The sequence below is a fragment of the Dermacentor silvarum genome, chromosome 1 (assembly GCF_013339745.2).
Source record: "Dermacentor silvarum isolate Dsil-2018 chromosome 1, BIME_Dsil_1.4, whole genome shotgun sequence".
Classification (NCBI taxonomy): Eukaryota; Metazoa; Arthropoda; class Arachnida; order Ixodida; family Ixodidae; genus Dermacentor; species Dermacentor silvarum.
In genome coordinates, this window is record NC_051154.1 from 197,982,095 (window position 1) to 198,006,262 (window position 24,168).

General features: G+C 41.8%; 1 protein-coding gene across 6 annotated transcripts in view; it reads left to right on the forward strand.

Moving 5' to 3' along the window:
* Positions 1–24,168, forward strand: part of LOC119436621 (protein vav) — a 206,905-nt gene that overhangs the window by 154,270 nt on the left and 28,467 nt on the right. For 5 of the 6 annotated variants that reach the window (XM_037703540.2, XM_037703541.2, XM_049659245.1 and 2 more), the window contains 12 exons: positions 466–537; positions 774–866; positions 1,494–1,588; positions 3,511–3,559; positions 3,716–3,736; positions 4,626–4,712; positions 8,834–8,937; positions 10,725–10,826; positions 10,907–10,938; positions 11,714–11,887; positions 14,089–14,198; positions 15,611–15,667. In XM_037703540.2, the coding sequence (XP_037559468.1) occupies positions 466–537; positions 774–866; positions 1,494–1,588; positions 3,511–3,559; positions 3,716–3,736; positions 4,626–4,712; positions 8,834–8,937; positions 10,725–10,826; positions 10,907–10,938; positions 11,714–11,887; positions 14,089–14,198; positions 15,611–15,667 (996 nt within the window). The remainder of the gene's footprint in view (positions 1–465; positions 538–773; positions 867–1,493; positions 1,589–3,510; positions 3,560–3,715; positions 3,737–4,625; positions 4,713–8,833; positions 8,938–10,724; positions 10,827–10,906; positions 10,939–11,713; positions 11,888–14,088; positions 14,199–15,610; positions 15,668–24,168) is intronic. The other variant, XM_037703542.2, reaches the window with a different exon arrangement.

Below are 24,168 nucleotides of genomic sequence, written 5' to 3' on the forward strand. Positions count from 1 at the left end.
GCATCATACAGTTGTTGTCATGTTGCCATGTTCATGGGGGATTTTGGCAACCAAGTGCCATAGCAAAGTCAGATGATAGCAGAGTATGTTGCATATAGCCAAAGCAACAAAAGTCTCAGAATGACCACTACAGATGTTAAATAAATGTGAGTTCAGAAGTACAGTGTCTCTACATAGCGCGAATGCTAATCGCATTACCATCAGATGAATTCTGCTGTATTTTTTTTTTCTTTAGTGTTCCGCATTTAACACTGCAACTGAGACATAGGAAGTCAAACATATACTTCAGGTATGCCTTTGTGAAGGTGCATTATGAGTATCAGCTGTTTCTTCATCACATTTCTGGCAATGATTTGCATTATACATATCTTTGCTTGTTTACTTGTTTTGCAGAATGAGCAAAACCTGCAATGTACATTAACACTGTGTGACAGTAAATGTCAAATATCTCCTTTTTAATTTCAGGAGCTTATGAAGAACACTGCTGAGTCACATGAAGACTATAACGGTTTGGAAAAGGCTCTGCACACTATGCTTGTAAGGAGACCTGTGGACATTTTCTTTTTTTTTTTTTTTTTTTTTATTTTGCTGCTGCAACATGGTCGTATACTGCTGGCATGGGGAAACAGACCTGCTCATTTTGTCATTTTAAGTGAGAGAATAAAAGTTATTTAGTACCTGTGTGCTGGTTTTTTAAATGCTTCAAGTGATGTACAGTTACCGAGGCTATACTGGCTTATTTGAAATGGCACTGGGTGTTCTTGCCATTGCAGGATTTGGCTCATTATATTAATGAGGTGAAGAGGGACAATGAGACTCTGCAAATTATTGCTGACATCCAGGCTAGCATCACTGATGTGGATTTGGTAAGCTTTCTAAACATTTATTTCATGAAGATGGCAGCATATCCTAATTCAAAAACTCTTGTGCAAACATAGTAATGATTAAGTAGCTTGGCTTTCTTGTAGAAAAGAATAAGCTTGGCTGCATGAGTGGCGTCGTGACTTATAGGTACTTGAGAAAATAATAAAAAACTGTGCTATCAAGAGATGGACAAGAGAGGGGTCTTTACAACAACAGTCATTGAAGAGACATCATGCAGCATTTAAAAGTTAATGCTTGGCGTGTTGTCCACTGTAATAGTCTTTGTCTTGTTAGCGCTGTTCATTCTTCTTTCTGACTGTATGATACTTTAAAAAGCACAGTAGGACAAGCACTTCTGTATTCATTTTATTCTTATATACATATATTACATAAATTACATTGTTACATATGTTACATTCTTAGTGTGCAAACCCTCTTTTTTTATGTAATAATATCACTTGCTGTCTATTCAGACGTATATATGCAACAGTGTAGGTACCTAAGTAAGTATATTCATGATGTAGCTGTAAGTATTCACAACACATACTTGTATTTTTTACATATGTAATGTGAGTTAATGTAACGCATATTGAAATGCACTGTGTAACCTATTTTGTCTGAATTTACAGCCCCAAAACATGGAATTGAAAGACTACGGAAGATTATTGAAAGACGGAGAACTGAAAATTAAGTCGCATGATGATAACAACAAAATTAAAAATAGGTAAGTAACAGTTGTCACTATTCATATAAGATTTTTATTTGTAATGTGTGAATGGGAAGATTGCCATCGACCTGGCAACTTTCTTTTTGATGAATTTTCCGACACCTTATGGATTTTGGTAGAACTCAATTGTTTAATCATTTTTAATCCACTGCATAAAAATTAGGTATAAAATTCTGAAGGCATATGCATGCAAAATTTTGGCTGTTTGCCACCACACCATAGTGGATACAGCATAGGGGTTATGGACCACAATGCAAGAGTCTGCCTGTGTGTAGTAAATCATTAGATGACGCCCTTTGTGGCTCTGGTTCCTTAGCCTGTTGCCAGAGCCCACGGCACTAAGCGATTGTGTAATGTCCCAGTGTTGGCATGCAAGCATTGTTACGTTTTCACTATTTCTTACTTATAGGCCTAAAACTGTGACATTTCATTCCAAGCAGCTGTGAAAGTTTGAAGTGTTTTAAAGTAACATCAAGTGAAAGAAAAAGTGTCATGATGATGCCATCACCCTCTGTACTGCAATAGCAGAAAAAGGCATCATAGTGCAAATTTGATGAGCACAAAGTACAGTAGATACGACAGCACAAGTGCTACACTGGCAAATGGGCCGGTATTTTTAGTGATGCTTTTTCGATGCTAATGCCTTTTTGCACTTTTCGCGCTTGTTCAGTGGTCAGAGCGACGGTCCGCTCACGTTATCAATGGGATCAGCCGGCCGTGAGCGGTGGATGATAAGACTAGTATAGAATAAAGCATAACGCACCGCTACAAAATACCGGCCCTGATTTATTACACATATTGGAAGGCCAGAAAAAATACTAAATAATGTGCATGTTTGCGATTCATCTTGGCAAAGAATACACCATAAATTTAAAAAACTCGATTTCACTTCCAAATAGAGATACAGAAGTATTGCCGGCAAAAAACATGCCTTGTTTTCTATGAAATGTCTTCAAGAGGTTGCTTGCAGTAATTTCTTTGCTTCTGCCCAGAATCTTAATTTTGTGCGGAATCTTAATCATGTGTAGTGCCTGTGCTGTCCAGTCTTGTGTAATTTGTGCTTGTTAAACTTATACTATGATGCCTTTCCCAAGCATACCGACTTGCCCAGCCATAACTTGTTTGAGGTATTGCTATATCATATAGTCTGCATGTGTCACCAGGAATTCACTAGATGCAAAAGGCAACCTTTCAACTGCTTGGCTCGTACTGTCCCCTATTTTTTTTCTTTGCCTTCAGTTTTCGTTGGTGTCATTGGCTGTTGGTTGACTAAAATCGAGCCTCTTGCCCCATCTGATTTTCCTTGCTGGACACTTTGGGTAAAAACATGCGAAGAATACAGCATTGTGTTTATTTCGAACAAGTGAAGCTTTTGGTACCAGTTACCAGTTCACTTTGGTGGTACGAATTATATTATTCCTTTCAGTGGGTTGATCCTTCAGGTTGCTTGCATATCGCTTTTGTAAGTGTAGGTGACATTGTCATTGCTTGCGAAAATCAAACTTTATTTCGTGCAAATTAGTGAATCACTGTTGTCGTTTTGTGTGAAGATATGGTACTAGACATAGTAGTCTTAGTGCCACTTATTTATGATCCTCCATTGCAAGGGAAGCAATTAATAACACCACAAGAAACTTGATATCTGCTTCTGCATCGCCTATCAAAAAGATTAATGACAAGATTTTGAATCATATTTGCCTCCGTTCTTTTAATATATATATATATATATATATATATATATATATATATATATATATATATGTTTGTTCACTGCCTATATCTTGTTTTTCTCAACTCATAGGTACCTTTAAGTGTGCTTTTTCTGTTCTGTTAGCAAAGGCCTACCAAGCTGGCACGCTGTAGTGATGGTACAGGTGCTCTAATTGATGTGTTTACCTCTTAACACTTTTTCTTTCTAGATATATTTTCATTTTTGACCGAATGATGCTAATGTGCAAGTCTACTAAGGTAAGAAATGCTTACTTCATTTCCGGAAAAAAAAATTTATCTCTCTCTAAATAGAAATTTGCAATTAGTGTCGACATTTTGGTCATTTCATTGTCGCACTGTGTAACACTCAGATTCTTTTGCCTTATCTTTTTTTTCCTTTGGCTGGCATCTCAGATCATGGATAAACTTTTTGGGGTAACTGCTGTTCTCAGTATTGTTGTTGTGTTGGTGTAGAACATTTTGTTACCTAGTCACGTTGCCACTGCATTGTGTTTTTGCCTCACTTGCATGCAGCTTGAGAACTGTTGCATCTACAACACACAGATGTTCTGGTAGATGCTTCACTGATGTGCATGTTTGTTATTTAATTTTTCACTTTTTTTCTTTACATGCGAGCTGGTTGTTGACCTAAACTGTGATTCGATATGTGCACGTTTGTCAGCATTGTGCGTCTGAATTCATTAACCTTAACTGCAATTAAAGAAACCGAATTGTATAACATGAGCCCCACCTTTGTCAAGAAAGAGATCATCTACCATAAATTAGCTGTGTACTATGAAGTAATGTCGATATGAAGTAATGTCAAGTAATGGCGCTGTAAGTTATGTGCCATAGCCAAGTAATCAGAAACAGCAGTCCATAAAATAAACAGAGCACACAAAAAGCATAGCAAAGCCTTGCTCAGTGGTTTGTCTCTTCTGACCAGCAGGGTAGTGTTTGCTTCATTAGGCTCCAGCAAACATTAATTCACCCACATTTTCTTATATTACTCTGCTAAAGAACTTTGTCGGATGTGTATCTGCCCTCTTTTTTGTGCATGATGTGAAACAAAAGGGTGCAATACATTGAAGTTCATTTATTTAATTTTTAATGGTGAAGCAAGCATGAAATATGACACAAAAAGAAACAAGACTGCTCTGCCTCACATCGTGTAACGCTGCAATGCCTGCTTTGTGCATTGTGAATGGTTTTCTGTTGTGATTGTAGGTTGTCTGTGTTATTTGATGTGTTGTATGTCCTGGTGTTACTCGCGGTGCATTCATGCCCTTCATGCCTTTCTCATAAGCACTACATGCTTTCTCAGGGAGAGCAGTACATCTACAAGTCTTCCCTGGCTCTTTGTGACTACAGGCTCGAGAATGCACCAGCCAATGCAAGAATGGCAACTCGAGTAAGCTAACAGTTCTTAAATGAATTGCATTTTGGCATAGGAAGAAATTAAGGCTGAAAAACAGGTGATACTTGCATATTTCACTCTGCCGAGTGAAAATATATAACTGTTGTGATTATTTGGAAACATTTTTGCTATTTAATAACAATGACGATGGTTGTGATGACGACCATCGTTCAGAACTACAGAACAGCAAGGCAGATGTGTCATAACCACACTGGGCTTATAAGGCAGTGCCTGGCGCACGGCAAAGGAACCACATTCAGGGATCATGTGTGAGGAATTAATAGAAAATGTAAGATGAAAAAGAATCTAATTGTAAAAGAGAAACAACATTACGCTTCGGGTAGCAAATAGCCTCCTGGTAAGTGAAAATGATCAATAGTGCTAGTAAATATTTTCAATAACATCTTTATTTTCAATAACATCCTAAAACAAAATACATAAAAGTTGCCTAAATCTTATTACACAAGTGACTACATGGAATAAATGGAGTTCTTAATGGCGGTATTATTGGCTTTAACGAAAAGTGCAGGAAATAAGCCCGACATCCCATACTATAGTCACAGCAGCAGTAATTTCTGTCACAAGTGATGCATTGGTTATAAGGATCAAAATACACCAGTGCTAGATAATCAATGTATGACTAGATAAGGGATGTGTACAAAGTATGTACGCTAAAACTAATATGCACAATCTTTATGGCCCAGTGGCCCAACTGGTGCAGTGCTAGAAACATTACTAGTAATACCGCTATGCCAGTTGGGCTGCACGTGAACAATGCTAAATACTTAAAGAACGTACATAAATGCTGATCACTAATAATATAAGTGAACAAACTCCTTAAACATAAAATATATCAAGTGTCAGGTAGAACAATGGGGCAACATTTTCTACAATTTTTAAATTAAAGTACACATGAAAGGCAGGAACTTGGCAGCAGGCTATTCAATCACTTTAGTGCATAGCATATGCACAGACTCCTGTCAAATGTTCGCAGGCCACAGTGTGTACGAACATGTTCCCTTTTGCATGCGTGGCAGGTCTCCCGAACTTATTTTGACATTCATGAGCTGTGGATGCTGAGAAACATTCTCTTTTCCTCTTCTGAACCTTGGAGCTTTTAGAATCGAATACAATCTCCAGGTCTCCTGAACTAATTATGACATTTGGAAGCTGTGGATGGTGAGAAACATTGTCTCTTTTCCTCTTCTAAACCTTAGAGCTCTTAGAATTGAATACAAGCCCCGCTACAGGACACAAAGTTGACATGTTCACGCACGCTGTGGCCTGGGAACTTTTTATTAAGACTACTATTCCAGTATTATGTATAACAGTGATGCTACTGCTGTGCCAATTGCACCGAACTGTGCCAAGAGGTGAACCCTGCTACATCCTGCGACATTTCAGCAAAATATGAGAAATCTGTGCCCAATCTGCGCCGAAAGGGTTGCTCGGGCTTTCAAAAACAGAGCTAAGTAACCAAGCACCATTTCACTGCACCATCGAAGGTGACATGGCGTGGAAAAGCCGCAGCATTAGCTCAGTGGTGGGCCGAGTCAAGCCTGGATTGTACTGCCATTTTTTCCATAGGGTATTGTTTATGTTCAATACTTTCCACCCCGACGCGTGCGCAGATTGCTTAAGCAATGGGACATCCTCACCTTTCAGGTGGCAGCGAGCGATCGCGCTGGTGCCGAGCCAGACCCTGCGCTCCTCTCCTGCATGGCCAATGTAAAATGGTGACCGAAGTTTCGGACGCTGTATGGTGTCTCACTCGATTTTTCAAACATAGCACACATATGTATTTCGAACACACCGCGCTAAAGGGGGTACGTTTTTTTTTCACAGAGTGCTCCGTCTTCAAGGATACATTTACAGCAGCACGATCACGCTGCAGTTTCTCAAAACACTTTCTAATTCTGCACATAGCACATCTAAGTACTGCCGTGATCTTCTAAGCCACTGGAGTGCTTTTACAGCGTAAGCTGTTATGGGCTTATTTCAATAGCCGTTTCGGGTCGCGATGATGCCGCCGTTGACAGCATCTGCCGCGTAACCGCTATCGCCGGAAACGCAAAAAAAGTACCCGATTCCTGCCGGGATCGAACCCACGCCCGCTGTGTCGGAGCCACTCTACCACTGAGCCACGCAAGCGCTTGTTATCGGGCCGCAGAAAATACCCTGTAACGCAAGCGCGCAGGGGGAGACGACTCGAGCCTCCGCCAGTATGGTGGCGCCATATAGGTAAGATGCCTGCAAACGCAGCGACTGCAGGCGCAGACGACGATATGCGATTCAGACGACGCGTGCAATCAACGCGCTGCCGAGCCTCCACCAGTATGGTGGCGCCATGTAGTTAAGGTGCCTGCAAACACAGCATGCCCGACATGTAAGTTGCAGTTGTAAGGCTTGATTGGGCTCAGCAGACTGCTGTGCAGAGAGCGTTACAAGCCGCAGCTCACCGTTGATGCTGGGCGGGCAGTTATCGTTCTCGTCAAAACGAGGCGAACAGACTGCCGCAAAGACCCTGTTGTGCATGGTGCCCAAATTGGAGCTACTCTTGAGCCGCTCCACCAGCTTACGCTGTGACTGTGCTGTGTGTGCCGCGCAGGCCTGTGACTTTTTATGCACATCTTAGAGCACCACCGCTTCGTCGCAGTCTACAGTAAGGACTTGGATGCAGGGGACGGGGGTCATATTTAGTGTTTGGGATGAGTTCATTAACCAGTGACCACTTACTGCTTTTACATGACTGTAAATCTGTAAAAGCCCCATATAATAAAGTTTGCAATCGCTTTCATAAACCTGCTCTGAAAGTCAATTTTCTGCTCCAAAATGCATTTTTGGCTGCTCCCAAAGCTGTTCAGAAATGGCATGGGCCGGTAGCATCACTGGTATAAAAATGTATTGTGAGATAGTGATCTTTCAGTCTGAAACATCACGGCTGCTGGATAAAAAAAAAAAAAAAGGTGCAGCCTGTCACGTCAGACTGGCTCCAATGGGAGCGAACGTGACAGCCGTGGTTGCATTTGTGGCCGCTTGGCTGGCCCGAGCGGCACTACCTGACAAGGATGGGACGCGTCGGCTTCCACCGGCAATGGCGTTCCTAGCGCGTTCCTGGCGCTTTTTCTATGCCATTCTTGATGCACGCGGCAGGCCGCACCTTTTTTTTTTTTTTTTTTCTAGCCGTGGTAAGAGACTTCATATGGTCTATACCAGAACTGCATTAAGGCACAGAAATGAAAACTTGCCAGTTTATAAAGCATTAGACATTGGTACAAGAGTGAAGGCATAAATTCTAAGCATTATATTTTAGTGGCAAATGTAAGGTTATATGAAGTTCATTTTGTTGTCAAATAGTACAGTGACTCTGAACAGTTTGACTTTTATTTTCTTTGGAAATCAGCTGGAAATGATTATATATACTTTTTTATACTTTTAATTAGACAAAGACAATGAGCGTAGCTTTAAGGAACTCTGTGGAGCTGTTTTCTTTTTTATGCTCCATCAGATGTTTTTTTTACTGCTAATCTTGGAATTCATGTTTATAGAGTTGTGCATAGTAAACATATGGGCAAGCAAGAAATTAATATTTAAAATATGAGTCTGATTGTTTCTATCCTGATTAGCTTGAGGGTAGAGCCAATGTTTGTATCCTGACAGCTGTGCTTTGACCGTAAAATTCCGAGCAAGCGCCCCCCCCCCCCCCCCCTCAAGCAAGTTGAAATTACCGTCAAAGTTAAGGGGGGCGCTATCCCGGAACAGCACCAAAATTAAAGATGGCAACGACAAAATTTTCCCACACAAAAAAAAAAAGAAGCGCAGTGGGAATGGCATTAAAATTTTATAGAACATGAACTTTATTAAGCCAAATATTTGTTAGTGGTATTTATCACTCTCAAAACCACCAAAAGAACTACAGAAAGAGCGCATTGACGCTGCACTGACGCGTCGCCGCGACCGGCGAAACGAACATTGGTTATGCAGCTTCTATTCCAGCCAAAATGGGTGGGGGGGCTTGCTCGGAATTTTACGGTGAGACTCCCTTTTGCGCATGCTGTATGGATGGTGCATATCCGCCTCAAATATTTGCCTGCCATTTGTTTCATTCTCTGCAGTATTACTGGTACCTGGTCCATGTTGAGAACAGAACAGCTTACACGATGTATGCTAAAACAGAAGAAATGAAAAAGAAGTGGATTGAGGCCATTGAAAAGGCAATGTTAGTTGAACTTTCTTGGCATACTTTTTTTTTTCTCTTCTCTTTATTTGTGTCTGGCAGTGAAATACTCATTTGTATGTACACATATGTAAGTTTCCTTCTTACAGAGTTGTATTGTCATGAGTTGTGATCATGCTAATAATAAAGACTTGAATCGTATGCTAGAAGTTAAACTTCTAGACTTATGCATATGTTGTCATACTCTGTCAATGTTGCTACTGCATCATCAACTTTTATCTCGAGTTCTCTTCTTTGTGTTTACACTTAACGCCAGCCTGATGGAAATACCAGAAGTTTCCTGTAAATGATTCTTGGTCCAGGTCATCACTCATTCATTAGTTCGTCTCAGTTATAGTTCTTCAGCAAATTGCTAGTTTTCTGGTAGTTCTTCAGTGAATGGTCTCATAAAAGGTCATGGTAGTAGTAGGACATTGCTGAAAATTTTGTCAATTCGTTGCACTTGTACGGGGAACACACAACAAATGAAGTGAAAGATTTTGTTGCGATACTTTTCTGACCATATAATTACCGTTTGCATGCTTCTCACTTTTTAATGAGTTCAGTACTTCTTAATAAAATTTTCTGGTATGCACCAGGGGTGCAACAGCTGCGCCAATTGCGCCATTTTGATTCAATTTCGTATTTTTGTGTTGAGCTGTGTCAAAACCGCGATATACGTTGAAATTGCGCCACGCTGCGCCAAAATGCCCGACCGGCCGCGAAATTTCTCGGTTACGCTAGTTTTAGCGGAAAATAAAGGACGCGTTGGCAGCATGACACGCCATTACAGTACCAGTAGCGCAGACGAGATCCAAACTGAAAGACCCGGACGAGGCGTTGGTGTGTTTGGTGGTGGGCGCTGAAGAATATTTTCGCTGCTGGTTGCAGTGCGGCGTGTTGTATATGCAGTAAAATCTCGCGGAGACGTGGAGTGCGCGTTGCTTGTAGTAACGAAAGCAGTTTTCCATGCCGTGTTGACTCAACAAGATCCTCGCCGTATCTATGCACGCGGTCACGAGCGGAGCAGGTACAAATACTCCACGGGAAACTCACTTGTACGGTACAGCAAGCGACCCGGCACTGACGGCGTGAGCTTTGTAGGCGGCACAATGCACAAAACTAGCAAATGTTTGGTTCCACGCGGCAACAGGCACCGCGGTAATGAAACGGTGTCGATTTTCGCTGTACACCGCCGAAATGCCAAAAGATTGTTAAATAGTCGCTGCATGTTTCGACTACCACCGGAACGCTGCGACATATCGTCAGAAAAAAAACCGAAAGGGAACCACTTGCGAAGAAATGCATGTGTACTTTCCACGTGTTTGGTGGAAAAAGTTGCGTGCAGTGCAATGCTGGGGCGCGATCGAGGTCATTGTTCGGAGCGTGCGTTAAATTTCGCCGGGCACGGCCCAGGTCAACCGTGCACGGCGAAACTGAATGCGCGCTCCGAACAACAATCTCCGATCGCGCCCCTGCCCTCGCCTACGCTGCTAATGTGAATTACCATATATACTTGTGTAATGAACGCACTTTTTGTTTTCCCCAGAAATCCAATGCAAAGTTGGGGGGCGCATTTATTATGTGGGGTAAATTTTATGGCGTTTTATGAGTAAGTGTTCTTCGTGAAACTGTTCCTAATTTGGATTTTCCTGCTCCAAAAGCAAGATTTTCCTGCGCCAAAAATTGCTCCAAATCCTATTTATTTTGGCTGTTGCACCACTGGTGCACTTTTTGAACATTTGATCTCCCATTTATAGAAGCATTTGATCTTGTTTTTTGCGGGGCAGGGACAACATTAACCCATCGGTTGCCAAGTACACAGACCACCAGTTTATGATGCACACATTCAAGGTTCCCACTTACTGTGCAGACTGCAACAAGTTGTTACCGTAAGTCCTCAAAGACCTTCTGTTGTGCAGTCATAATTATTGACCACTAATTGGATATGTGTGTATCATTCCTTCTGCAGAGGAATTTTCTTCCAAGGCTATAAATGTACAGGTGAGTAAATTCGTTACCATTACAAATGAGGAGCCAGCTTTACACTTTGATACACTTGGATTTTACACTTTGATAAAAAGTGTAAATGAAGGCTTGTCTTCATTGTAGGCAAATAATGTGTAATAAATAATTCATGGAACTGAAGCAAATTGTCAATACCTCTGATAATGAACACTGATGAATGCTGTCTTGGTACAACTCTGGCGATTGCTCTATGTGGATAATAAATTTTCATGTGCTTGTGCCAGGCGTTCAAGCAAATGAACTGAATAAGACTGCGGAACACTGCACCCAAAAGATTCCAGACATTATTAAACAAATGGCCCTTTGATAAAATTGGCATAATGCTAGGTTTAGCATTATGCTACTGCTGTGCACTGCACCAAAAAGTGTCTAGGCATTAATTAATAAATAGATAGCCCTTTGAAAAAATCGGCATAACGCTTGGTCTAGCATTAGGCTGTAGCATGACGTGGTGTGCTCTGTTCTAGACTGCTGGCCAAATTTTTTAAAAGTAATTTTAGACAGGACAGAGAGCTTAGCCTAAAATGGACTCCTCCAGCCTGCTACTTTTCACCAGGGAAAAGGGGGACAAATAGGGCTACAAGGAGGGATGATGAGCACAAGTAAAAAGGTGCATGACTAGTGGGCCTATAACATATGCATGTAAAGAACTTACATCTGAGCTAGTAACATTTGTTTTGAGAATTTGCCAGCTTGTGTTCACCAGTTTGTTGCTTGCGTCTTATATGGGCACTCTTTATCTTTTGCTCAGTCTGCGGTCTCGGTGTACATAAAGTTTGCATTGGAACTGTCCGGTCCTGTGGTGCCCCCAGTCTGCCTCCACGGCCCAGTTCCCACCTTGGTTCACAGTCCTCAACAGATGAGCCTACAACTCCCCCACGGCCACATCATGACCATGGAGCCAATGGGATTCGCTTTTCAATTTGTAAGCCAAATATTTGTGTTGTTGCTGCTGTTACAGACTAACACAGACAAACTGGATACTATAGGGAAAGTAGGCCTAGGAATTTGTGCTAACTTCAAGAAAAAAAAAATTAAGGTAATTAAAAGTAAAAATTAATTTCAAACTTGTTTCATTCAAATGAGCATCTTTTCTCTCCTTGTGTCACTGTTATATATAGGAATAATAACAAGCTGCTTTTATGGCATATCTTCTTATAATGCACTGTGGAATTTCAAGTTTTTATAAGGCAGCAGTTGAAGCTAACGGCAACTGACAAAAAAGAAATTGTTGGTTATTTTTATGAAAAATTTTAATACAAAAATACAAGACATCCAGCAGACCACCAGCCTAATATGCACATATTAGTCTAACAGATCAATTAATTGGTCACCTATTTACACCTACAGGCTATCAGTCAAATAAATGGGTCAGTCAACAGACCCATCAACATTAGTTTAAAAAGATGCACTAGACTAATAGAGCTGTTGCAACCCGCCTTAGTTGCTCAGTGGCTATGGTGTTGGGCTGCTGAGCACGAGGTCGTGGGATCGAATCTGGCCACGGCGGCAGCATTTCGATGGGGACAAAATGCGAAAACACCCAAGTATTTAGATTTAGGTGCACGTTAAAGAACCCCAGGTGGTCCAAATTTCCTGAGTCCTCCACTACGGCGTGCCTCATTATCAGATCATGGTTTTGGCACGTAAAACCCCATAATTTAATTTTTTTTAATAGAGCTGTTGCAGTAGAGGGCTGGCCCGGCAATGGACGAAAAAGAATAAAAGGCTCCTGTACATTTTCAGAGATTTCAGAATAATAATAACCAAAGCACACACAAACCAGCAAGAAGTAAATTACAAAAAGTACCATAAATAGGTTATCAATTAGAGCTTTGTGGTCATCACCATAAAGTCCTTTGGACTGTTGTAATTACATGTGAGCCTCCCACAGAATTATTGCAGAAGCTGCAGCGCATGCCTTTGTACGTGCACGCAACACTCCACGGAGGGTGTGCTCCTCTGGCTGCAAATCAAATGCTCTATCAACTACCTACACCTTGTCACAACAATTCCAGTATTGCACAAAAATACTTAGTTTGCTGAAATTGTATATGACATGTTTAAAACTGGCCATAGGTATGGAATATGTCTTGAATGTTATACCCCAGTCAGACGGGCAAATTTAATGCCACTTTGAGTGAGTCCCGTTTGCCACTAGTGTCATTCGGAAGCTGTCACATGGAAAGGTTTAGTGACACTCATTGTAGAATGCACTTGCCAGTGAGTGCGTTCACAGAACTCATTTTGCTGCATCAATGATTGTAGCCTTAATAGCAGTGCTTCAAAGAAATAATAATACTTATAAACCAGTTTTTCGGGATTTCAGCTATTATAAGTGTCCCTGTGCCATCTGCAATGAAAACCACCTCTACCTCTGCTCACCTTGAATGCAATGCTGTCTTGTCTTGGCTCATGCCGATTGATCATGTTAATGCATTTGCAAAGTTATTTTGCATATAGTATCGTTTAAAGTGATGTACCTCCTGATTTACCCATCAACATTGTCATTAATTCTAAATGACTCTTTTCTTTTCCCATGTAGCAGCATACCGCCACAGTGCCACTTGCTTCACTGAAGTGCATTTGCTGAAAGTGTCGCTAAATTTGCCCATGTGACTGGGGTATTAGACTGTATGTTTTGGAAAGTTCACATGTTTGAGTTGGCTGCACGTGTTCATTTAATGTGAGCTGAACAGACACCAACAAACGTGTCAAAATATAAACAAAAGTAAAACAAAAAAGAACAGTGAAACACCTTCAGAAATCACAAGTCAATTGCAGGCTTTTATGACCTGGTTGTGACCACTACCACCTCCAGTGATTTTTCATGTGTTGGCCTTCTGGGACACATCATCTAAATGTTCTGACATACGCAGTGCTATGGTTTCTTTCTATGGTCACAATGAACTTAGTAACTAAACCCATGCTATGAATGCAAGGAAGGTAAAATAATACACAATAATAAGGATTCTCAGGCAGGCCTAGAACATATTGCAGAAAAATAACAGGAAGGCATTCAAAACTATTTCCTGCCATTATGTTGAACATATTGATCACTGCATGATGTTATAATGTACAAGTATCTTGCTCATATTGAATTCAATTTTCTATGTTGTTTCCTAGCTATAGCAAAGGCCAAGCAGTCATTCACCAGCTCCAGCCCTGGGTACCTGTCATTTGCTGCTGATGACATCATTGAAGTTCTCAGAAAAATCAGTAGTTCCATTTGGGAGGTAAGTAGCTGACACCTCAAGCTTCATGCTCTAAGCTCCAACTGTAACAAAATTTTGGGTTGCTTGAAAAGCCTAGTTTCAGACAGTGTGTATATAGAGCAGCCTCCCTGTAAAATTTTGTGGTGGAATTGTGAGTGAATTCATTGTGAAAGGCTCACATAAGTAAACATATTTAATACTGGTAGATGTTTTTGGTACTGAAACGGGGAAAAAAAAAAAAGAAAAGCTGCCATTACCACTCTCCGGAAGTGATGCATGACTAGGAACACGCAGGTCCCTAATGTGACATCAGAGATTTGGTGCCATCCATGGCTGCCCCGGCATGGTGAACAAAATCCCGGAAGTAATGTGGTGATACTTGCGTCATATTCGCTAACCACCATGTGCACACATCGGTTGCTTAGGTGCAATTTAAAGGCTGCTAACAAGAAAATTAGGCAATTATCAGCCCTGCAGCTTTGCCAAGATTTCTTCAGTACATTCGAGCACCTCTACAATGGAATGCCTATGGTTTTCTTTAATTACCACCTTTGTTACATATTCATACACTTCAGTAGCCATAAAAAAGTAATTAATAAATAAATGTTGCATGTATTACTGCGCAGTGCACAAGATGTTACATGAAGTTAACGCAATAGCGTTAAGGACCCGTGTTGCAGAAAATCCGGTGTCAATGTCGGTGGCGATGGCGTTGTCCATTATAGAAAAATTATATTTAGGTATATGTATATGCCACGCCTTGCTATATGAATGCAGTATATGCGGGTTATATTGCCACACCATTCTATCACTAAAGTTGTTCATACCTTGTCTTATAGTTTTGAAAAAGTTATTCCTCCTAATTTTGAGAATGACAGCCCACAAACAAATGTTGTGAAACAAAACAACAGTGCATGGCTTTTATGTTAAATCTTGTAAGACTGAAATATTAAAAGTGCAAAACAATAACAGAAATCTGAAAATGATGTAATTTTTTTGATGCGGCTGTGCACTACCTCCGGGATTGGCCCTCACAAGAGGCCGCATTTCTACCAGAAAGCTCGCCTTTGTGCATAGCATTCACCACTAGCGTTTCTCGGTAAACATTACGGTTACATAAGCTGCAGTTGCCGGGAAGCGTGAGAAGCAGTCGGAGATCTTTAAATGCTATCGCATTCCACTCTTAAAGGCGAATTAAGTGTCCTCCCATTTTTTTTTGCATCAAAATTGGTAGCTATGTTTCACAATACAAGAACATTAATTTCAAGCTAAATGTCACATTAATTTGCTAGCCCTTATTTTTTAATTTACTTATTAAGCATTTTTCTATTGAGAAAACCTGATCATCATTCTTTTTTCTAACTTCTTATTGCAAAAATTTTGTTTTGCACTGTTGCCAGTCTCATGGTTTTATATATTTCTGCACTTATCAGGGCCGCCTACAAAGGACAGCAGAAGAGGGCTTTTTTCCTGCTGCATGTGTTGAAGAGGTGAGGAAATTCGGTAGTCTCTCGCATGAGTCATCATGTGGTAGAGTTGTTGGCTGCTAGGACATGCAATCATTTGTGCAACTTATCTTTTCAACACAATTTTCTACAAAAGTCTAGTAATTGAAACCTCTCCTGGTAGGATCTCAATAAAATCATATACAGAAATTAAAATTAACAAAAAACTTGAGTAGTAACAGGATGCGCAATGGAAGAATTTGGAACTTGGACAAACTGCTGTCATTTTTTTTTTAAGTAAAATGAAATCCATCTGATAACTCTGACTTAAGTGCTTCAACTTGCACAATAATTTATCATGTGACACCTTGTTGACAAAGATCTAATCAATAACACTAAAGAACTCATGCACAGTTGATTCTAATTGTGTGACTATAGACATGCGTTTTCTAAAACCATGCTGATATACAGAAAACATTTTGTTTTTACTGTGCAAATCGTGTGTGTAATTTGCAATAATGGGTTCAGACATCTTACTAGAAGAGCTGGTTATTGGAACAGGGTGGTATGTATCGAAATGATGCATGCATGATTTACGGCAATCATCCGTATCTTCCAAAGCTGGCGAAGAGTTGAAGATGTCCGTCAGCTATCCGTATAATTGTGCTGCATAGTATTTCAAGAATATGCTCAAAGCACCATCAGGCCTGATAGCTGTCTTTTCTTCTCTTTTTTTCTTTTTGAATCTAGATGGAAAATAATTGCCAATGCACTTTCTCATGTGCTTCAACTTCTTAAAAAGAGTCATGTGCAGAGCCGTCCCATAAATATTCAAGCTCCAACATTACACCTTGAAAGCAGCAATTTCTATATGTATTATATTTTTGTAAGATCACCATTAGTGTTACCTAAAAGGCTCCAAGATTTGGAACGATCTCTACGAGTGAACTAAGCACGCGTAGGCAAAACTTTAAAGGTTTGTTTCTAGGCTCCTTGTCATTTACTAAGAAATCAATCTTGAGAATCTTAAACTTCTCAGTTTCTCTCTTTTGCTGCTTTCTCAGGTGTCTTAGTTTTAGTTTCTTCTGAGTTTGTCTAGTTGTCCATGGCTTCAAGCGATACATATGAATCACTTTTGCTGGCAAATTTAATTTGTGATTTTGTGTAGTGGCCTCTAGCGGCTCCTCCTCAAAGTAATGTCATTTAAATAGGCATCTGCTAATTTTAGCAGAAGTTGTGAAACTGTCATGTATTAGGTGCATGATGTCACCTTAGTGTCACCTTAGTGTCACCTGATAGGTGCTCAAGAGTATAAAAAAGATCCGAAATAAAGACCGTTCTTCCCCACCATTCCATCTCCTTTACATTTCTACCCGAATTCTCACTGTATTCACTGAATCCTAGTGCGATTACGTCACCTGTATTTTGTTTGAAGCTTGTATTCTCACCCCGCCACTGCAGTACCATTCCTACCTGCGATTACTATTAAGGTGGCTAGCACTGTTATTGCTCCTCCAGTGTAATACATTTTTGGTGCTATTCGAATTACGATTAGACACTGGCAGCAAAGTTTGGTGGTGGAAACAAAAGCAAAGCAGCGCACATTAGGAAACTGGGCGCGTGCCAGCTATATCATGCTACAGATGCAGCGATGGTGCTAGCCACCATAACAGTGTACTGCCAGGTGGGAATGGCACTGCTGCGACGGGATGAGAAAACAACTTTTGGACAAAATACGGGTGTCGTTTATCACAGTAGGTTGAGCAGCGCTACACTCGGCGCGAGAACCACATGCCCACACATTTGCACAGTTACTGGCCGACGGCATGCACTGTACCTTTAGTTATGCTTTGGCCACATGCTCCGCTGTTCGCATTTCATTACTCTTCGATGGTACATCTCCTGAGGCACATTAATGCCACAGTTACCACCGTTGTCGGAAAGTAGCTGGTGAGCTTGTTTGAAATGTTTTGTTAATGTGCAAACATGTAAATGTCAAAATTTAAAATGAAAACTCATGAGGTATCTTTTTTATTATATATAGTTCTAGCGCTCATCAAAATATAAAAACTAGGCTCACAAAATCGTAGATCTGTATTTTTATCCATTATGAATTATTACATATTCAGCAATGGCTAAAAGTGAGTTCAGTAAGCACTAGGTTAAGCACACAAGTGAGACTCAATGTCATATCAATATTACTTTTTATTTATACAATTGATAAAGCTTTATTACAATGATTGGCACCCAGCCAGGCACATGTATGAAAATATTTATTGCAAGTTTCAACTGTATACAAACAGGTTAAGCGTGGATGTAAAAAAAAAACAAAAAAGAAATTAGAGAACGTTTAATAAAAACAAATTCCTGAAAATTCAACTTCACTAAAACAAAAGTAGTAAGAAATGGGTGTTAACACTCAAAAAATGACTAGCAGTCACAATGCCACAATTATATTTAAAAACATTAAAACTGATTAGTAGGAAGTAATAATATCACATACTAATGAATGACCAAAAGTGCATGGCCTGCATGCCAGCTGGTGCCACGAGATTCGAAATAGAAAGCCAGTACTTTCTAGCTATCTTTAAAAATATATACTAAAAGAAAGTCCACACAAGCAGAATCCCGAGATGGAATGTTCATTTTGATAGGTGACTTGCTCAGGCAGCTTGTCACACCACGAAAGTGCCAAACACATAACGCGGCCAGATACTTATAAATAAGCATTGCAAATAATAAGTACCCCTGACACTTGAAGAGGAGCTCCAGAAACCAAGTGATACAAATATGTCTGAAAATGAACCACCAAAGCGTTTCCCTCAGGACATTTCTACAAGCACTTTGCAAGGCAAAAAAACATACCACAAGAAGCAGTCAGAAGCATAGCTCTAAATTTCAGTACGCAACTGTACAGTTCTGCCTAGTATATACATAGTTGGGCCATGGTCAACCGAACAAAAGTCGAAAAGACACATTGATGAAGCACATTTCATGCGGCTCGCGTGCTGAAAATTACCCTGCACTTGTGTCGAGAGCGGCGCACACAGCACTGATATTAGTGGCCATGTGAAGTGAAAGATATTGTGAGTTCGAGCTTCTTTTTTCTTTATAATCTGTCATAATATTTCGGCAAGCTAAAAGTTACGTATTTTTAACAGCGTACTAATAGACATAACTGAAATATAAAGCGTTTGTGTATGAGAAAAAATGGCGTAACCAAAACCAAAAGTTTTGGCATTTGACACGCGGTGTCCAGCAGTCCGTGCAGAGGTCACGCGAAATTGCTCCTCATAACCACATTTCAAAAAATAAATGTGATCATAAGTGAAATTCTGGGCTTTTATACTTCAAATTGAATCTTTTCAAAATGAACAGATGAAATTTCACAATTCGGGAACACATTCTCCCTCTTGTAGAATCTCAAACGTGCGCGTGATGGGGAAAAGCAATGTACCCGCCGCGGTGGCTCAGTCAGCTAAGACGTTGCACGAGATCGCGGGATCGAATCCCGGCCGCAGCGGCCGCATTTCGATGGAGGTGAAATGCAACAACGCCCGTGTGCTTGCGTTGTAATGCACGTTAAAGAACCCCAGGTGGTCAAAATTAATCCGGGGCCCTCCACTACGGCGTGCCTCCTAATCAGAACTGGTTTTAGCACGTAAAACCCCAGAAAGAAGCCGAAGAAAAGCAATGTAAATGCCCCGCCACAGTGCTGGAACAAGCAACGTGAGCACGACTTTTCCTTTTCCAGCATCTCATTGTTAGGCATTATAGACAATTTGCTTGTATTTCTGCGGCATAGTGCATTCTAGTCACAACACACAATGTACGATCAATGCACAAAAGCTTTAATGTGCAAGAGATGTCCAAATCACAAAGAGATTCGACGTACTTTGGATGACCCTGGACTGCCATGTACAGTGTAGACCGCTTATAACGTAAGTCACCGGAGTCGCAAATATCTGCACTATAAGCAGTACCGCACTATAACCAAAACAATGATTTTAAAGCCCTGCACGTATGCAAAACATGTAGACACGCTTTGTACTATCGCGCGCACACTGCGATTACGTTTTTGCCACTGAGCTGGCGAAAACATAATCGTGATGTAGCCGGGGCTCTTCAAGCTCAACAGCTTTGCACAGAGTCAAAACGAAACAACTGTTGGCCGCAACCGCTGTGGAAAAAAACCGTGACCGCTATCGACGCGATTATGAACGGCGACATTGCAGTGCTGAAGGCACGCACCCGACGCACCCACAGAGTCTGGATGATTTAACTACCGTTCATTTCAACACCTGCAGTCGAAACCGCGGTCGCTATTTATGCGATCATCGATGGCGACTACGCAGTTTTTTTAGGCACGCGGCCGACGCGCGTGCCGAATAAAAACTAAACTACTGTTCGCCGCAACCACCGCGGAGAAAACCGTGGCCGCTATCGACGCGATCGTGGACGACGACTACGTAGTTACGAAAGCCCACGGCCAACGCGGTGTTATGCGCGGCGGTAAACGCAAGAATACAGGCTTTAAAGATACAAATAGGCTCGAAACGTTCCGGCGTTGCTGTCATTCAACTGATGGCTGTGGCGATGCGGACTCTGCCGCTTCGTTTCGGTTGGACGCTAGCGCCATTCTTGTTCTTTTGCGTAGCACATTTGCGGCGCTCCTCGCTCACCGAGCTCCAAAAGTAGTCCGAATTAACCGATGTGCGGCCAAATAAGTCGGTATTAACGAGAGTTTGATTGCATTGAATAATGCATACGCCAGCCGGGAGCACGAACCATGTTGAGAAGCGTGCTCGCTGCCGCCCTTGTCGGCGAGATTTTCCCGTGGTAGCTGCATTATAACCGGTATTTCGTCTCGCGCGGCTGCACTGTAAGCGGTATGCGTATACATGGAGTTCTAATGGAGGGTAAACGGGAGTCGGAAAAGGCCGTGTTGTAGCCAGTTCTGCACTATAAACGGTTACGTTATAAGTGGTCTATACTGTACATATGTAAACTGGATGTCGTTAAATGTCTTGGATATTTGTTCTTTTTGGGTACATCCAATGGATATTTGTGATTTTCTGGGGTATCTCCAGACAAGGAAACCCCTCTCCTATTTTGAAGTTTTAAAATCATGGCCTATTGGAACTCCAGACCTGCACAGATAACCGGCTTCTATGGGAGCCACCTGCGCCAACTCTTTTCAACCGTTGACCGTTGTTGTTGGTTTTATGAACTGTTTGTCTGCTACTCTATGGTTGGCTGAGGCTGGCTGGTGCGGCATCGTAATTAGGGGTGCGATCTTGTACGCGTTCCAAAATGGAACGGAGGCGTTCCATTCCATCGAGCCGCACACGATTGGTCAATTTGAACGTCGCGGTTGAAATTGGCCAATCGTGTGCGGCTCGATTGATCGGAACGCCTCCGTTCCATTTTGGAACGCATACAAGATTGCGCCCTAGAACAGTGGCTGTTCTGCTGTGACGAACTGCTTGCAGAGTTTATGATTTTTGCGAACACAGTGGCAGTGATGTCAAGTGGCTATGATCGGTCTTTTGCTCCCAAAGTTTACTGCCTGAACTTTAAAAATGTTGGCGTGTTTAGTCTGCTGCTCTAAAATAGTGTTAAATAACAGCTCGTATTGCCTTTTTGCACGCAGTAACGAACCCCACAGTTCTTCCACATTAAGTCGTAGTGTTTATAGAGTTCATAAAGTTCACAGCAGTTTGTTTTTGCAAATAGTGAAGTTTGTCTCTCCATGTTTTAAAACTGGAAACCGCCGTAATGTTCGACGATGAAAGAATGATCACTTATTTTAACTCTTAAAAGTTGCCTGTGAGTTCAAAAAGAGAATTTCGCTTACATCCTCACTGCGTACACAGCCTTTGCACCACCGTTATGCTGCATGCTGCCGTGCCATGCAGAAAAGCTACCTTGGCAGTTTGGAAAGAGTTCCATCACCTGTATAGAGATCATTTACGTGACACAAGGCAGTGTAGCACGTCTTAAAGCACTGGGATGCCTGTTGCAAGCTTTCAGCTCCCCAAGAAGTGAAACAATACTAAAAGAAAAAAAATGCTCCCCTTTTCTTGAAACAGTCTTCATCTATTTGTACACATTGGGCACAGGAATTGCTTGTGGAAACTCATGCCAGATCCTCAGCCTTCCTCAGGCTTGCATTATGGCGCACAGCAGTAAAGCGTTTGGTGATCTCTGATAATAACTTATCTGTAATCAACTCAAAAAAGCTGCAAGGAGCCAAGACTGAAGATACCTGCAGTCTTCAGATTTTTGCAATGTGTGTATGCATGTCGTCAGCACGATTCTTTTTTCTCATTCATAGTAAATATATCAGGTTTTTTATTATTACCTCATCATCATACCATTGCAATATATTTTATCCTGCAAATCATCTAAATCAATTTTTGTCTTCTACAGAAACAAGGAAAAGTTGATTACAGTAAAACCTCGTTAATACGTACCTGCTTAATAAGTAATTCTTGTTTAAATGTAGTTGTGACGAAACTCCCACCCTGCTGCCATTTGACTTTATGTATTGACTGACCGCTTAAGCCGTAGTCGCTTACTGCACGCCGAACGGTTAGTGCGTAGCATTTATTTTCCTGTGCATACAAGCGCGGAATCAGCCAAATGTAGTGCGCATAGACCATGGATAGTGAAATTGCGGCTTGTACTTGGTAGCAACTGCGTAGTTTGCACAGCGGTGCGTGCCATATCTTGACAGCGATCTGCAGATGCGACGAATTTGGGGTCGGCCTGCCGCCGCTCGCGTTACTTCTCCGTCCTTCTCGCACGGCGCTCGGGAACTCGATCACGAGAAGAACCCGGCACCTTGATAGCGCACCTTACTCCGGAATATCGCAACCGGACTTGGACAGTGAGTTCACTGCAGCTGAGATAAGGCACGTACTCTTTAATTTAAATGGCAGATCTGCCCCGGGTCCGGATGGCATCACAAATAAGCTTTTGCGAAACCTGGACGATGATGCCATAGACATAATCACGGTCAAAATTAACAGTCACTGGAGATCCGGCACGGTCCCACCGGAATGGAGGGAGGCCATGGTGACGTTTATACTGAAACCTGGCAAACCACTAACAAAGGAGAACCTCAGGCCCATATCACTTACATCATGTATTGGCAAGGTAGCCGAACATGCTATTCATAACAGGATAGTAAAACACATAGAAAACCAGGAGCTTTTCAGGCACAATCTCATAGGTTTTCGGAAGGCATTATCCACACAAGACGCCATGCTCATGATCAAACGTGCTATTATTGACGACCCTAGCAGGGACGTAAAGGGCCTCCTGGGTCTGGATCTTATCAAAGCATTTGATACGGTGGCACATAAACATATCCTGCATGAAATCTCAACCTTGAACCTGGGAAGCAACTTTTACAATTATGTGAGGTCCTTTCTAGCTAATCGGACAGCTCGGGTCAAACTCGGGACAGTCACAGGCGGTCCATACAATTTAGGCAACAGCGGCACACCACAAGGTTCGGTATTGTCTCCACTCCTCTTTAACATTGCCATGCACAGGCTCTCGGAGGAATTGGCCAAAATCCCGAGCTTGGGGCACGTCATATACGCTGACGATATCACAGTGTGGGTCCCCAGGGGGTCACTCGCTGCACTAGAGGAGACACTACAGGCAGCCGTAGACACCACAGAATCCTTCCTTAAGGGCACCGGACTCAGGCTATCACCAAGTAAATCTGAGCTGCTGCTCTTTAGACAGGGGAGACAGGGTGTTAGGAACCTTGCGCCTTTAGAAACTCTGCCAATTAAAATCACAGACAACACAGGACGGGTCATACCAAGAGTGGACACAATTAAAATTCTGGGTCTTCTCATTGACGCAAGGAGCTGTAATGCTACGGCTCTAAACCGTCTCACAGGGCAAGCCAACAGTACTTTAAGGCTCCTGGGCAGGGTCTCAAATCGAAATGCAGGTCTCAAGGAGGACAATCTCATCAGAGCATATCAGGCATTCTTCATCAGTCATGTCACGTACATTGCATCATACCTGAACTGGGGGAAAGGAGAGAAGGCTAAGCTGAACGCACTTATACGCTCCGGACTCAAAAGGGCTCTGGGGCTCCCGCACGGAACGAGTACTGAACTCCTCAACAAGTTAGGACTTCACAACACTATAGATGAGCTCATTGAGGCGCATTCGATGTCACAAATTGCAAGACTATCCAACACTAAGTCAGGGCGCAAAATTCTAGATGAAGTCGGAATTCTGCCTCGAGGAGAAGACGTCTCTAAATTCAAACTACCCAAGGAGGTGGAGACACAATTACTTGTCGACCCCATACCTAGAAATATTCATCCTGTTCACAACAAGGGCAGAAGGGAGGCCAGGGCCAAATGCATTCTGGGTAAATTGCACCAACAACAAAGCTCAGCTCTTTTTGTCGATGCAACTAGTTACGGATCGGGCAACCGCTACGCTATTGCCGTGGTCGACCAGAATGGTAAATTAATAAGTGCGGCGTCACTAAGAACGAGCTCAATTCA